This window comes from Eschrichtius robustus, chromosome 17, assembly GCF_028021215.1.
Source record: "Eschrichtius robustus isolate mEscRob2 chromosome 17, mEscRob2.pri, whole genome shotgun sequence".
Taxonomy (NCBI): domain Eukaryota; kingdom Metazoa; phylum Chordata; class Mammalia; order Artiodactyla; family Eschrichtiidae; genus Eschrichtius; species Eschrichtius robustus.
In genome coordinates, this window is record NC_090840.1 from 68078258 (window position 1) to 68095136 (window position 16879).

General features: G+C 39.1%; 2 protein-coding genes across 2 annotated transcripts in view; one reads left to right on the top strand and one right to left on the bottom strand.

The window, feature by feature from the left end:
• MTBP (MDM2 binding protein) overlaps nt 1–6857 on the top strand; it is an 80914-nt gene extending 74057 nt beyond the window's left edge. Inside the window, exon 22 of the mRNA XM_068525836.1 lies at nt 6731–6857. Coding sequence (XP_068381937.1) covers nt 6731–6751 — 21 coding nt within the window. The 3' untranslated portion in view covers nt 6752–6857. The remainder of the gene's footprint in view (nt 1–6730) is intronic.
• SNTB1 (syntrophin beta 1) overlaps nt 2869–16879 on the bottom strand; it is a 240246-nt gene continuing 226235 nt past the window's right edge. The window contains exons 6-8 of the mRNA XM_068525839.1: nt 14027–14223; nt 6695–6885; nt 2869–3791 (exon numbers count right to left, since the gene is read on the bottom strand). Of these exons, the coding sequence (XP_068381940.1) occupies nt 3699–3791; nt 6695–6885; nt 14027–14223 (481 nt within the window). The 3' untranslated portion in view covers nt 2869–3698. The remainder of the gene's footprint in view (nt 3792–6694; nt 6886–14026; nt 14224–16879) is intronic.

A 16879-nucleotide genomic window follows, 5' to 3' on the forward strand; every position in this document is an offset into this window, starting at 1 on the left:
AATATCAATACTAAGGTAGTATTGCTAAAATTATAGGTAAACTTTGAGCAATAATGTGCTTGATGACCTCTAATGTCTCTTCAAAACAGATTCTACAGTTCTAAATCTCAATACTACTAAATTTTCAAATAGTAAAAGACTTCTCAACCCCAGCCTGTTACATTTATTACAAGTAACTTAGACACGAACCAAGTTCTACAGAGAATTTGAGTATTTGGAGCTTGGTGTACAGGTAAAATCCCATGAAAATTTAGTTAAAATGAGAGTTGAAAGCCCTAAGCCCCAGGTGAAGACCCATCCTGGAACTATACACACAAAAACACACAAAAAAATTGCTAGTGGCGTCATCCCCCCACCTCCATCCACTAGCACCTTTCAAGGCCAGTCTTGGAGGAAGAGACTAACAGGATGTGTCTTTACACTCCCATATCCCTCTGTGGCTATTAGGAAACCACCAGCCAGCCCACCATATTCAGAGATGAATATTTATTTAATTCATATATCAATTTTACATGATATCCATAGTGCTATAAACATAGGCACATTTTTTTTTAACTTTTTTTTTAAATGGTACATTCAAAAATTACTCCCTTACCCCAGTCTACTCCAGTCCCCTCAAGATAGAGTATCCAGTATTTGTAACAGGGGCCAGAAAGGCCCTGCTCATTAATTTTAGAAGAATCCTTCTGCCCATTAAGACCTCCTTCTGACCTCAACCAAGCAGGGTCAACAAGCATTTGGATAAAGAAACATGCATTTGTCAGCATTTTAATGCATCAATTGATAGAATTAATTAAATGTCTCTGCCTGAGTGTTTTTTTAAATAGGTTTATAGTTTTGTTCCTCCTACGTAATTCAAGTCAGAAAAAAAAATTGGTATCAATCTTCCTGTTGGCTTTCTTTAAATTCCAATGGGATGGTTTAAAGATATGTCACCACACCAAAGGGCTCACCTAATCACATCTAACAAATGGGCAGCTTCCCACAAAATATAGATTAAGACATCATTCACTGGTGTTGGTTTGCCCCTAAAAGGACAGACATTGTGAGTTTAATAATTCATCAATTCAAATAAGAAACAGATTGAGCACAGAGGGAACTGGACAAAAACAAACCCCCCAAAATCACTCAGTTGATTTGCTAACCGTACCCACGCACGATCCAGATGTATGAGTTTGTGTTATTCACAACATTCATAACACACATCAACAAGATTAAATCTGCAGTGTAAAGCTATAACCTGTTGAATTCAGAATGAGAAAAAAAGGAGTATTTAAATTGATTCATCATAGCCACTCTGATATGATACAATTTAACTTTGAGGAAGAAAAATGATTTATATACACAATTCTCTTAGTAAAATTTTCTATTTCTTGCTAATAACACATTTTAATTCAGAAAATGCATTAATTTTATTCAAATATATTTTTCTAAAATATAAATATTTAAATTAAACTTTTATAAACACAGAGAATGTAGTTTCTGTTGACCCGCATCCAGATATTAATCAGTCCAAAACTCAAGTGATGAAGAAATAATATTTGTAATTATGATGATTTTGTCTATAAATATATAATAGGATCTCTGCAACTAAATTATGAGTAATTAACTCACACTTCATGTAGTACTGAGCACCTTAGATTACACATTGTTGAATTAAGCTATTGGCATTAATATATGTATTTTAATATGTTATTTACAATACACAAGTATAATTCTCTTGTATAACAACATTCCAGTGATTTTGAAAATATATAATGAAAGAGGAGTACGTTACAATTTACAATTCGTCAAAGCTTTCCTACAATGTTCAGGCTGGGACTTCACTCTTTAGCATTTTAAAATAGGAAACAAAACAAAACAAAACAAAATCAGTGTCCTAAAGCTGTGTTTTCCAAAATGTTTTTTTTTGGTTTGTTTTGTTTTGTGTGTGTGTGTGTTTTAACACTAGCTTCACAAGATGCTCCTTTAGAGAGGAGTTCTGTAGGTAAGTGTTAGTAATGGCACACAGGATGCCCCCCTTGCAGAATCGCAATGTGCAATAAAGTCTTTGAGGAGGCCTGCCATCATGAAATCTCTTTAACATTTTTTAACTCAGTATCGAACAAACATTTTTGATGACCAACCCCTTTAATTCCCCCCCCGACAAAACACCAGTCAATCAATGCCCCTTGGAACTTGTATTACATGTTACTTGTATTACTTTGGGGAAACACTGATCTAAAATAAAATGCTGATCTAAAGTAAAACTCAAGAAACACATGTATCTGCGTGAACAAAATCACATTCTTTTAAAACAGTTTTACTTTTTAAAGCTCTTCGCATAGGTATTTGCTAAAGTACGGTTCTGAAAAATAACACACAAACCTAACCTGGAACATTTGTCTATGTAAAACTATAGGGGAGAGAACGGTTACAAATACAGAAATTCTAGAGCTAATTTTCAAGATTTGAGGAAAGTGACTTTAAAATCAAATAATAGGTGTGTTTTCAGTGAATTTGTTTTGAAAGATAAAAGCAAAAGTGTTAAATCAGTAATATGCTATACGATGTCTGAAAATATTCCTGTAGAAAAATATCAGGTCATTATATTATTTCCCTGGAATTCCAAAAGAGCTGTGGATGCTATTGATGGGTTTGATTATAACATCGGCTCTCTATGTAAAACCCAGCATTAACCAGAATCATATAAGGCTGCTCTATTACTTGCTTGAAAATGCATGCATAGAAGCACAGGCAGAAACAAGGGCCAATAAATTGCTCAGTACTTCCACTGAAAACCACAAAATGGGGAAAATTAGTTAACCCCACATGAATTATTTTATATATATATATATATATATATATATATATATATATATGGCGATCTTTTAAAAAAATCCATAATTTGCTTTTATAAATAAAGCTATAAGTCATGGCTCTAAGATAGCAGACCTTGGGTATGAGTGTAGTCCCAGAATTAATCATCTTTCACGCACACCACTCTTCAGCAAAGCTTTGCAATTTAAGCAGTCTACTTTGGCTCAGAATCCACCAGCTTACAGCTCAGATCAGTATCTGATGCTTTATTTAATTCCCACTCATCATAAGCTAATAAGAACACTTCAGAATCATTCTACATCACTGAAAGATAATTCATTAAGAAAAAGTAACAGCTGTTTCACACTTAAATAAAAGGTGGGTTTCCATTTGAAGTACTTTTCTTTCCTTACCAGCGAAAGTCAACTCAATTAGAAATAGGAAATAAAGCACAATAAAACAAGGGGTCCTTATTACTGGGGTGGGGAGGGGAGAGGTGAAAAATGTCCATTTCTCATCTATACAGCCCTTGCTTACCTGGGTGAACCAGTTGCCTAGAAACTGGTATGATTAAGATCTGCACATGCTGTTCTAATGTTCATGTCCTTGACTGTCATTATTTAAAAGCTATGCTGTGTATTTCCAATCAGCCTCACCTCTTTACCCTTTTACTGTTCTAAAAAGACAGTTTTATTCTGATAGTCCTTGTGGAATTTTTCTGAAGGTACCCTTTATAGTTGCTGAAATTGACAGAGTCTGGGACTATTACACAGGACTCTTGGGATCTAAAGCTGACAGTGGCATGCTACATCTGGTGCATCACTGCAAATGGTGTCTGAAAGGACACTTTTCCGTGGCATCGCAGCCCTCCTTTTCTCAAAGGCAATTCGCTCCTCTGTTCAGGCCACCAACCCCAGCCTTGTAATCTTAGCTGACAGGAAGGAATGAATGATGAAAACAATCGGCTTGGGGCAGGAATGAAGGTCCAGTTGCTGAAATTCAAAAAGAAGAGAACATGAAAGATTTTAAACCAATGCTTGATACAAAATAGTGATTTACACATCAAACAGATCTGTGCACTTCCTGCTTGCAAGTGTTAACTGGAGCAATTGTGTTTTTAAATCCTTGCCCCCCCAGTGAGATAAAAAAATAACTCTTTGAACTTATTCCTTACATCTCATATATCTTTTTTTCCAAAATAAGTTCTGTGAAATTTATACATACCCGTAGCATAAATATCAGTGTTGCCCTTCTTGACTGTCTAAACCATTTATTTTGGGTATCACGATAGTGATATTATTTATGTTGGATTAGGTACAGTATGAAGCAGCACTAAATTTCACATCATAGGTTTGAGTCCTGGTTCTAACACTTTTTAGATGTGTACATAATCTTGGACAAGTCACTGAAAATTTTTCCCAGGCCTATCTAACTCACAGCTGGTAGAGTATTAAAATGAGATACTGTATGTGAAAATTCCTTATAAACCATAAAATGCAGAACCCAGGTTTTGAAGCAGCTGTGTCCTCACTGTCCTACACTCTTGGACTGTTGTAATCACGTACATCACTTGTCTGTTAAGACCCCCTCTAAAGTTTTCTCTTTCTCCGTGTGTTCCTACTGGGCTGGCACGTGGTCAGAGCCTAACAGACTGAATTTTTATCACCTGACCTAATTCAGGAGCATTGAGCGTGTTGCTCCCAATTCTCATCCACTGTCCCCAGTTCTGTTCTGATGATGACACTGCAGGGAAATAACCACCTGATCATAAAATAACACCCAGCAAAGTTAAGTTGTACTTAGCATGAACCAGGTGCTGTGTTAAATATTTTCTACATACTATCTTATTTAATTTTCGCAAAATCCCTATGAGGTAGCTATCGTTACTATCTCTATGTTTTATATGGGAAACTAAGATTTGGAGAAGTTATAAAACTTTCTGAGATCATAGATCTTGCAGTAAAGAGAAAGCATGGACTCAAATGCAGGTCTATCTAATGCCAGAGTCTGGGCTTAATCACCATATTCTATTTCACGAACACAGAATGCAACTTTTAGAAGTAACCTTAAAGATTATCATCTACTTCAGTCACTGTATTTTATGGATAAAGACTTAGATCCAAAGAAATAAAAGGACTTGCGCAAGACAACTGGTGAGTTAGTTCCACACTCAGAAAGAGAGCAAGGGTCTCCTGACCCTCAATTTATTGCGTTTTGTACAACTCACCTCTGCTCCTTTCCTCCTCCCTGGCACCTGCCTCTGGGGGTTGCGTAGCTAGACCCTGGGGGAGCTGTGTCTGAACTTGAGCTTATCAGCCTAATATATTGGCAGCAAAAAATCAGTCCTTCCTAAGTCTTTCAAGTCAGGTCGTAATTACAGGCAGAAAGGCTGAAATTTAGACATAAGTGATTTTTTCCTCATGGGCAAAAATAGCCTTGAATTTTCAAGCCATGGATAAAACAGGAGACTGCTTCTTGTTCTTTTCCCTGCTACTAGGGAGTAGTCACCCTTAGGAAAAAGTGCGCAGCTGGGTGATGGATAGAGCAGCAACTGAACCAGAAGCGTCCTCAGCAAAACTTTCTCTTCTTTCCAAACTGGTGCTTCAGGCTGAATTTACTGATTGAACACACAAATAAACAACAAAATTCTATAAAATTCTGTGGATCCATTTTAAAGGTTAGAAAAATGACTGGCTGGAAATTGTTCTCAGAAAGTGAGTTCAGATCACCTGTCAGCCACGGGGCACTGACTTCATCATGACTCCTGTGACACCTGTAGGAAGAAACCTGGTACTGCACTGGGGCCAGTAGTACTGCATGATCTAGGACAGTGGTGCTGAAACTTTGAGATTTCAGGCTCCTATGCTCTTTCAAGTGTGGCCCTGGCCCTTTCCTTCAGAGAGACGGGAGTAGGGAGAGGGAGAATTGTGCAAGGCTAGTAGCTGAGTTAAAATGACTAGATCTTTAAAATTGAGGTTTATCTCTACATTTTATATATCCACTGTCCCCGTTATCAAGTGTGAGTCAATAGATATTTGTTGACTAGGAAGGACCTAGACAGAAACTAGTTGTTCCAAATCAAGGTCCTGTTTGAAGTTCTACATTCCACAGCTTAAATGAGATGCTATGTCTTCTAGAGAACTATACTTGCTAGAAAGTAGAAGAATGTGCAACTTTCACCCTTCGGTGGAACTAGAGTAACATATTTTTTCACTATGGTAGGCAGTAACGATCACAGGAAATCATGATTTTAAATACATGGGCAATTTGCAATGATATGAGAAGAATAAATGTTATGTTAACTGACAAACTTGTTGATTTTGTTGGACACTTTTTGATATGAGCTCAAAACTTCTGGGTCCTTGTCTGGCCGTCTCTCCACTCAGGTAGAGTTGACCAGTTTTGCTGGGTTTCCTCACGGCCCCCTCCACTCTGGCCCTTCCCACCCCACCCCTTCTGTGCTCTCCATGCTCTCTGCTCCTTTGAGACCTCCCAGATTGCCAGGACTGGTGTTTTACATCCCTACATCCCTGACACCTAGCACAATGCCCAGGTTAGATCAGATGCTTTGTACTTTTAAACAATGAATGGTATATCTTCAAGCTGGTGGGACCCTCTTTGAAAAGAATTTAATGCTGACTTCGTAAAGGATCCTTTCCTTTGATTCAAGTATTTCTGTAATATTCCCATGGAAAATGAGACCAAAGTAAAGAACTGTGAAAAAATTGGATCCCCTCACTGTTTTTCAAGGTTCAATTAAGACATGAATCTATAAGTACTTTGTAAATAGTCAAATGCTAAATAAATACAGGCAGCATTATGTTTGCAGGCCATAATGGATGTATTGCAAGACAAAATATACGAAACCACACTGTCTAAAGAAAAGTGCACTTACAAGCTCTCCATCTTTGCCTCCAAAATCTAAATACAGCATCCTGATTCCATCATCTGAAGACATCTTCAGCTTTTCATAAGGAGCCTGTATGATTGTCTTGGGAAAGACACCCTCCTGTGGTTCGGTGGTAATAGAAAATCCATTCTCATAATGTATCGTCAACTGGCACTCCTGGTTTTTATAGGTGCAAGCTGAGAGAGACAGATGGAGACAGAAGTATGAACAATGGAAGTCTATCCATTTCCCCAGGCACTTAAGCTTCTAGTCTCCCCAAACCCAGGGCCCAGCCACCAACTTCTTTCTAAGGTTAAAAATTAATAATCATGCATGAAAATATTCTCCTTAGATTGATTGTGATATTGTAATTTAACTTGCCCTGTGAAACTAAGGGAAATAAACTGAAAGAAATTCCTTTTGCTGGGATTTACTGAATTTTGTCTGGGCTCTAGCCCTTGTATGACCATCTGACAACATGTATGTAGGGAGACGGGTGTTCCAATGGCCTTGTATCAAGCTGGAAAAAACTGACATTTGATTTAGAGTAAGCTACCTCTGATCATCATCAACACACACACAATCAATCAATCGATCGATCGATCAATCAATGCCATGTCTACCACCTGGTGAAAGAAGCAAGCAATCCCCCAGTGACATCACCCAAGTTAACAAAAACACATGTAAGAAGTCGGGAGTGAGTAGTGAAAAAATAACCTGATTTTTAACTTTAAAAAAGTTGAATAAAGCTCATGTTATAAACAGAAAGAAGTGCTTTTTGCGTTTCCCTGATGATCTGATGGTCTTGGGTCCTGGAAAAGCTGCTGTTGCAGATCGGTGTCAGACGTGGCACCTTCGGTGAAGGATGCTGTTTCCTCCCTCTGTCCAGTGTGGTATTCAGGAACCTCAGCTGCTGTCCACAAGGTGCCCGCTGATCCGATGGAACAAAAGTAAAACCTTTTGATCAGGTTAGGTGCCAGCATTTATCTGTGGTCCGCCTTGCGTTTAGGAAAAGAGACCAGTGCTCTCAGATTATGAGCTGGACGGGGACTGCCACCTGATTCCAAGTTCCCATTAGGAAGACTTGTGAGTGTTTAAAACCCTTCATCAAAAAGTTCTGGAGGGAATTCCCTGGCGGTCCAGTGGTTAGGACTTGGCACTTTCACTGCTGGCCCCCAGTTCGATCCCTGGTCGGGGAAGTAAAATCTCACAAGCCGCTCGGCCAAAAAAAAAAAGCAAAAGTATCAGATTGGATTTTGTTGCCTCGCAAAACACCACATTTAACAGGCCCTGGCAAGTCAATTGGCTCTGGCCTTCATATACATCTGAAAGCTCTTTGGGGATATGAGGACATAGGCAGTATTGATTACTCTCTACCACCTTTAGCTCAGCTCAGCTTTATAAACCAAACTGAATTTCACCTCAGCACACTTTGGAAGCAGGACCTTAGCTTAATATTATAGGTGATAAAAGCAAAGCTCAGAGAGGTGAACATGTCACAACCCAGTGGTTTAGATTTCAAAATTCAAGTTCTTTCCTTCCAGTCTGTCTTGTACAGCCTTCTCACACTCTGGTGCTCAGGATATGGAGGCATGTGGGGAGGGATCTTGGCAAAGAGGCTCTCAGAGTAATAACTGGGGTGGGGGGAGCCCCTCAGAGTTTGGGGGAAGAAACAGAGTGTCTACCTGCTCACAGAATGAGGTGGCTTTGAATTGGTTAAAACATATACCCCTTCCTTCGACTGACCGCAGCCATCTTTCAACTTGTAACAAAGGGTTGATATTTTCCAAAGGTGCATTCTCTAATAGGTCTATGAGTCCTGGGAGGAACCCCTTGACAAGTCTTAAGTTATCCTCTCAGAAGGGCCCTAGACCTCTGCCACACGTCCAGTTCAAGGATGACCAAAACATAACATAGACACGGCACAGATGTAGTTATGACTTCCCATCTCGAATCCTCATTTTTGAAACTTTTCACTTCTAACATCTGCAGAATATGTGGGCCCCTGAGCTCTAAACATGTTTTTTCCCCCTTCCTCTATGTTTGAATTTGAAAGCTGTGCCACTGGATGGTTTGAATTAATTGACTGTGGTTACTTTTAATTTTAATTGACCTAAAGTGGTATTTGTGGCCTTTATATAATGTAATCAGTTATCTGAAGACGTTCTTAATCTACACAGGATAAATTGAACCCATTATCAAGTTAATTGAAGCTCTGATTAAAACATAAGCCCCTTCCCCCAACTCTCTGCAGGCATCTTTCCATTTGAAACTGGGCTGCACCTCTGGCCATTTCCATAATTGCTTCTCTCCCACCACCCAGCTAGCTCAGTCCACACAATTCTTTGTTATTCTCCTTTGGCTGGTCTATCAACAGCCTCATTGTTTTCCTGTCAAAGTAGAGTTCAGCTTACTGAGAGAAGGATTTTATGAAATTTGTGGAATGTAAACTAAACCAAACCCCCTTGGCCATCTTCATTCTTTTCTAGAACACCCCAGAAGTTGTTGCAAGGAGTCTGGACTTCTCTGCAATTACACGTATAACTTCATTAAATTTAGTTTTCAGGTGACTTGAGCCTTTTCCAACTCTCAGGTTTGAAACTCTAGATTTTCGTGCCATACAGAATAGGCGTCAAAAATAAAAACTTCAGTGACACTCCGAGAGACATTTTCAACAATGTTGGAAAATATTGGGGGGTACTAACTCGGTTCAGGATAATTTTATTTATTTATTTATTTATTTATTTATGGCTGTGTTGGGTCTTCGTTTTTGTGCGAGGGCTTTCTCTAGTTGTGGCAAGTGGGGGCCACTCTTCACCGTGGTGCGCGGGCCTCTCACTATCGCAGCCTCTCTTGTTGCGGAGCACAGGCTCCAGACGCGCAGGCTCAGTAATTGTGGCTCACGGGCCTAGTCGCTCCTCAGCATGTGGGATCTTCCCAGACCAGGGCTCGAACCCGTGTCCCCTGCATTGGCAGGCAGATTCTCAACCACTGCGCCACCAGGGAAGCCCCCAGGATAATTTTTAAAAGACAGTGATTATCTCAGAGATGCTGCAGCAGAAATTCTACAAAACATCTGGTTTCTCATGTTCGCACCAGTAAAGGAAATGTGGAGAAGCCCTACTACATGTTGACGTGGGTCCCATCTTTTAGAATCCTCCTGGGCGCTGGAGGAAGTTGCACCCTAGTGCAGTACTGCACACAGAGTGGTCCACGGACCAGCAGCCTCAGCACCGCCTGGTATCGTACTAGATGCAAATTCCCAGGCCCCGCCCCAGAACTGCTGCGTCACTGTCTCTAGGGATGGGCATCAGCAATCGGAGGCTTCTGAGGGTACAACTAAAAAACTTTGTTTTTGTTGTTGTTGTTTTCAGTGTGACTAAAGTTTGGAAACACTGTACCTAAGAGGTCTTTTTTTTTTTTTTTTTAAGGCCAACTTAATTTATTTTAACCTAAAGTAAACACAAAATGTCTTGTTTTTATATGGCATCCCTCCGTGGGTGAAACACCTAATTCAGGCACCTCAAGAGACAGATATTCGTTGAGGATAGAGGAATAGTTCTGCTTCAGAGCAGAGATGGAGAAAGGATTTATATTCCACTTAACTAATTCTTTTTAAAAGAACTTTTTTTATTGTGGTAAAAGTTACATAATATAAAACATACTATTTTAATCATATTTAACCTTATACTATTTAAACCATATTTAACTATTTAACCAGTTCAGTGGCACTAAGTACATTCACATTGTTGTGCAACTCTCACCATCATCCATCTCCCAAATTTTTCACCTTCCTAAACGGAAACTCTGTCCCCATTAAACACTAACTCCCCATTCCCCCTCCCCCGCCCACCTCCCAGCCCCTGGCATCTACCGATGTACTTTCTGACTCTATGAATTTGGCTATTCTACGTACCTCGTGTAAGTGGACTCAAACAGTATTTGTCTGCATCTCATGTATATTGGAGTGCATTTTTAAGGTTAATATACGTCCTTCAAACAGATTGTACCGTCTTTCTCCCTGCCCTGTGCTATACAGTAGGCCCTCACCAGCCATCTATTTCATACACACTGGTGTACATACGTCAATCGCAATTTCCCAATCCATCCCACCCCTGAACTTGGTGTCCATACGTTTGTTCTCTATGTCTGTGTCTCTATTTCTGCTTTGCAAATAGGTTCATCTGAACCATTTTTCTAAATTCCACATACATGCATTAATATACGATATTTATTTTTCTCTTTCTGACTTACTTCACTCTGTATGACAGTTTCTAGGTCCATCCATGTCTCTGTAAATGGCACAATTTTGTTCCCTTTTATGGCTGAGTAATAGTCCATTGTATATATGTACCACATCTTCTTTATTCATTCCTCTGTTGATGGACATTTAGGTTGCATCTATGTCCTGGCTATTGTAATAGTGCTGCTATGAACATTGGGGTGCATATATCTTTTGGAATTACAGTTTTCTCTGGGTATATGCCCAGGAATGGGATTGCTGGGTCATGTGGTAGTTCTATTATTAGTTTTTTAAGGAACCTCCATACTGTTCTCCATAGTGGCTGTATCAATTTGCATTCCTACCAACAGTGCAAGAGGGTTCCCTTTTCTCCACACCCTCTCCAGCATTTGTTGTTTGTAGATTTTTTGATGATGGCCATTCTGACTGGTGTGAGGTGATACGTCATTGTAGTTTTGATTTGCATTTCTCTAATAATTAGTGATGTTGAGCATCTTTTCATGTGCCTCTTGGCCATCTGTATGTCTTCTTTGGAGAAAAGTCTATTTAGGTCTGCCACCCATTTTTTGATTGGGTTCTTTGTTTTTTTGATATTGAGCTGCATGAGCTGTTTGTATATATTGGCGATTAATCCCTTGTCAGTTGCTTCATTTGCAAATATTTTCTCCCATTCTTAGGGTTGTCGTCTCATCTTGTTAGAGTTTCCTTTGCTGTGCAAAAGCTTTTAAGTTTAATTAGGTCTCATTTGTTTGTTTTTGTTTTTATTTTCATTACTCTAGGAGGTGGATCAAAAAAGATCTTGCTGCGATTTATGTCAAAGAGTGTTCTGCCTATGTTTTCCTCTAAGAGTTTTATAGTGTCTGGACTTACATTTAGGTCTTTAAACCATTTCAAGTTCATTTTTGTGTATGGTGTTAGGGAGTGTTCTAATTTCATTCTTTTACATGTAGCTGTCCAGCTGTCCCAGCACCACTTGTTGAAGTGGCTGTCTTTTCTCCATTGCATATTCTTGACTTCTTTGTCATACATTAGGTGACCATAGGTGTGTGGGTTTATCTCTTGGCTTTCTATCCTGTTCCATTGATATATATTTCTGTTTTTGTGCCAGTACCATACTGTCTTGATTACTGTAGCTTTGTAGTAGAGTCTGAAGTCAGGGAGTCCGATTCCTCCAGCTCCATTTTTCTTTCTCAAGATTGCTTTGGCTATTCAGGGTCTTTTGTGTTTCCATACAGACTGTGAACTTTTTTGTTCTAGTTCTGTGAAAAATGCCATTGGTAGTTTGATAGGGGTTGCACTGAATCTGTAGATTGCTTTGGGTAGTACAGTCATTTTCACAATGTTGATTCTTCCAGTCCAAGAACATGGTATATCTGTCCATCTGTTTGTGTTGTCTTTGATTTCTTTCATTAGTATCTTATAGTTTTCTGAGTACAAGTCTTTTGTCTCCCTAGGTAGGTTTATTCCTAGGTATTTTATTCTTTTTGTTGCAATGGTAAATGGGAGTGTTTCTTTAATTTCTCTTTCTGATCTTTCTTTGTTAGTGTATAGGAATGCAAGAGATTTCTGTGCATTAATCTTGTATCCTGCAACTTTTCCAAATTCATTGATTAGCTCTAGTAGTTTTCTGGTGGCATCTTTAGGATTCTCTATGTATAGCATCATGTCATCTGCAAACAGTGACAGTTTTACTTCTTTTCTAATTTGTATTCCTTTTATTTCTTTTTCTTCTCTGATTGCTGTGGCAAGGACTTCCAAAGCTATGTTGAATAAAAGTGGTGAGAATGGATATCCTTGTCTTGTTCCTGATCTCAGACGAAATGCTTTCAGTTCTTCACCATTGAGAATGATGTTTGCTATGGGTTTGTCATATATGGCCTTTGAGGCCATATATTGAGGTAGGTTCTCCCTATGCCCACTTTCTGGAGAGTTTTTATCATCAATGGGTGTTGAATTTTGTCAGAAGTTTTTCTCCATCTATTGAGATGATCATATGGTTTTTATTCTTCATTTTGTTAATATGGTGTATCGCATTGATTGATTTGCGTATATTGAAGAATCCTTGCGTCCCTGGGATAAATCCCATTTGATCATGGTGTATGATCCTTTTAATGTGTTGCTGGATTCTGTTTGCTAGTATTTTGTTGAGGATATTTGTGTCTATGTTCAACAGTGATATTGGTCTGTAATTTTCTTTTATTGTAGTATCTTTGTCTGGTTTTGGTATCAGGGTGATGGTGGCCTTGTAGAATGAGCTTGGGAGTGTTCAATTTGAGGATAGGTGTTAGCTCTTCTCTAAATGTTTGATAGAATTTAACCGTGAAGTCATCTGGTCCTGGACTTTTGTTTGTTGGAAGATTTTTAATCACAGTTTCAATTTCATTACTTGTGATTGGTCTGTTCATATTTTCTATTTCTTCTTGGTTCAGTCCTGGAAGGTTGTACCTTTCTAAGAATTTGTCCATTTCTTCCAGGTTCTCCATTTTATTAGCATATAGTTGTTTGTAGTAGTCTCTTGTGATTCTTTGTATTTCTGCGGTGTAAGTTGTAATTTCTCCTTTTTCATTTCTAATTTTATCGATTTGAGTCCTCTCCCTTTTTTTCTTGATGAGTCTGGCTAAAGGTTGATCAACTTTGTTTATCTTTTCAAAGAACCAGCTTTTAATTTCATTGATCTTTGGTATTGTTTTCTTGGTTTCTATTTCATTTATTTTACAACCTTAGAGGTCTTGTGGGAAAATCCTGTTCATCCAGAGCAGATACCATCAGGGCTTTCTACCATGATGGAAATGTTCTAGATTTGCACTGTCTACCATGGTAGAAATGACATCTGACTATCTAAGTTACCCACTTTTCCTGAATGAAGATGAGATAAGGCTTTTCACAATCAAACCCCTAGATTCCATTTTAGTAGGGCATTCAGTGCCTTAATTTAGAAGAATTTTAAATTTACCTCTGGAATTTAAGTTTGTCTCTGGAATTTTAAGTACCCCAAATGGCCAGTAATGGAAACAATTTTGAGGCTGTGGTGGAGTAGAGGGTGCATTCTTTCCATAAGGATGTGACATCACAAAACCAAAGCCAGCAATGCTCACCTGTGGTGACTTCAGTAGTGAGTTCAGCTGAGTTATGGCACCCCTGTACTATGCTCCTTGTCCAATGTGAGAGGTCCCTGCTGATCTCAGCCCTGAAGAGGTGCGTTTCAATACCCTGCCTGGTACCAGTTCGTGTTGCAAAGGACAGATCTACACCAGCCTGGGGTGATCCTTTCCCTGGACCTGAATGGACCAGCCTGTTGAGAAAAACAGAGAGAGAGAAATTATCAAAATGGAAACTACTGTATTCACCTGCTACACCTGTGAAAAGCCCCAAATTGGTGATTTGCTCTCAATTTTCTGATCTGGAACCAAAAGGTCCACTATACCCTAATGTTCACCATGGTTTTCTGCCATCTCCTCACCCAGTGCCTGGCCAATGGTAGAGTGAGGTTGGCATAGTGGCCAAGAACTGTGCATCCGGTTGACTATGCAGAGGAATTGAATATTGTGACTTTAACTTTATATAGACAAATTCAGCTATACTCACTCAACCGAAAAGGAAGATAATTAAGTAAATGATTGAGAGAACAATTTAAATAATGTGGAAAATCCCATCTCCCCCATTCCATTCCTGGGCATATGTATGACTCAGTGAGAGCATGAGACAAGAAAGGAAATCTATTGTTTCCTGGGTTAGACTTAGCTACCCCCTGTGTTTCTTGTACTTTGGATCATCTGGCTGCACCGAATGCATTTCTGGGCATGCATTTCTCATGCACACAGCCTCCAAATGCAAGCAGACAACCAGGGGACTCAGCTGAAGAAGTAGCAATCTGTGTATTGGTGTTAAAGCTTGAAAAAGAACAGTAATGCTGGACTTCTTGAGACATGGAAGAGAACTGCATTTTATGGGAGATTAAAGGGATTTTCAAGAGTGTTTTTTTTTTAACATCTTTATTGGAGTATAATTGCTTTACAATGGTGTGTTAGTTTCTGCTGTATAACAAAGTGAATCAGCTATACGTATACATATATCCCCGTATCCCCTGCCTCTTGGGTCTCCCTCCCACCCTCCCTATCCCACCCCTCTAGGTGGTCACAAAGAACCAAGCTGATCTCCCTGTGCTATGTGGCTGCTTCCCACTACCTACGAATTTTACACTTGGTAGTGTATATATGTCCATGCCACTCTCTCACTTCATCCCAGCTTACCCTTCCCCCTCCCTGTGTCCTCAAGTCCATTCCCTACGTCTGCGTCTTTATTCCTGTCCTGTGCCTAGGCCCTTCAGAACCTTTTTTTTTTTTAAATTGCATATGTATGTGTTAGCATACGGTATTTGTCTTTCTCTTTCTGACATACTTCACTCTGTATGACAGACTCTAGGTCCACCCACCTCACTATAAATAACTCAATTTTGTTTCTTTTTATGGCTGAGTAATATTCCATTGTATATATGTGCCACATCTTCTTTAGCCATTCATCTGTCGATGGACACTTAGGTTGCTTCCATGTTCTGGCTATTGTAAATAGTGCTGCAGTGAACATTGTGGTACATGTCTCTTTTTGAATTACGGTTTTCTCAGGGTATATGCCCAGTAGTGGTATTACTGGGTCGTATGGTAGTTCTATTTTTAGTTTTTTAAGGAACCTCCATACTGTTCTCCATAGTGGCTGTATCAATTTACATTTCCACCAACAGTGCAAGAGGGTTCCCTTTTCTCCACACCCTCTCCAGCATTTATTGTTTGTAGACTTTTTGATGATGGCCATTCTGACTGGTGTGAGGTGATACCTCATTGTAGTTTTGATTTGCATTTCTCTAATGATTATTGATGTTGAGCATACTTTCATGTGTTTGTTGGAAATCTGTATATCTTCTTTGGAGAAATGTCTATTTAGGTCCTCTGCCCATTTTTGGACTGGGTTGTTTGGGTTTTCTGATTCTGAGCTGCATGAGCTGCTTGTAAATTTTGGACATTAATCCTTTGTCAGTTGCTTTGTTTAAAAATATTTTCTCCCATTCTGAGGGCTGTCTTTTCGTCTTGTTTATGGTTTCCTTCGCTGTGCAAAAGCTTTTAGGTTTCATCAGGTCCCATTTGTTTATTTTTGTTTTTATTTCTCTTTCTCTAGGAGGTGGGTCAAAAAGGATCTTGCTGTGATTTATGTCATACAGTGTTCTGCCTACGTTTTCCTCTAAGAGTTTTATAGTGTCTGGCCTTACATTTAGGTCTTTAACCCATTTCAAGTTTATTTTTGTGTATGGGGTTAGGGAGTGTTCTAATTTCATTCTTTTACATGTAGCTGTCCAGTTGTCCCAGCACCACTTGTTGACGTGGCTGTCTTTTCTCCATTGCATATTCTTGACTCCTTTATCAAAGATAAGGTGACCGTATGCGTGTGGGTTTATCTCTGGGCTTTCTATCCTGTTCCATTGGCTGATATTTCTGTTTTTGTGCCAGTACCATACTGTCTTGATTACTGTAGCTTTGTAGTGGAGTCTGAAGTCAGGGAGTCTGATTCTTCCAGCTCCGTTTTTCTTTCTCAAGATTGCTTTGGCTATTCAGGGTCTTTTGTGTTTCCATATAGATTGTGAAATTTTTTGTTCTAGCTCTGTGAAAAATGCCATTGGTAGTTTGATAGGGATTGCATTGAAACTGTAGATTGCTTTGGGTAGTATAGTCATTTTCACAATGTTGATTCTTCCAGTCCAATAACATGGTATATCTCTCAATCTGTTTGTATCATCTTTAATTTGTGTCATCAGTGTCTTACAGTTTTCTGCATACAGGTCTTTTGTCTCCTTAGGTAGATTTATTCCTTGGTATTTTATTCTTTTTGTTGCAGTGGTAAATGGGAGTGTTTCCTTAATTTCTCTTTCAGATTTTCCATCATTAGTGTATAGGAGTGCA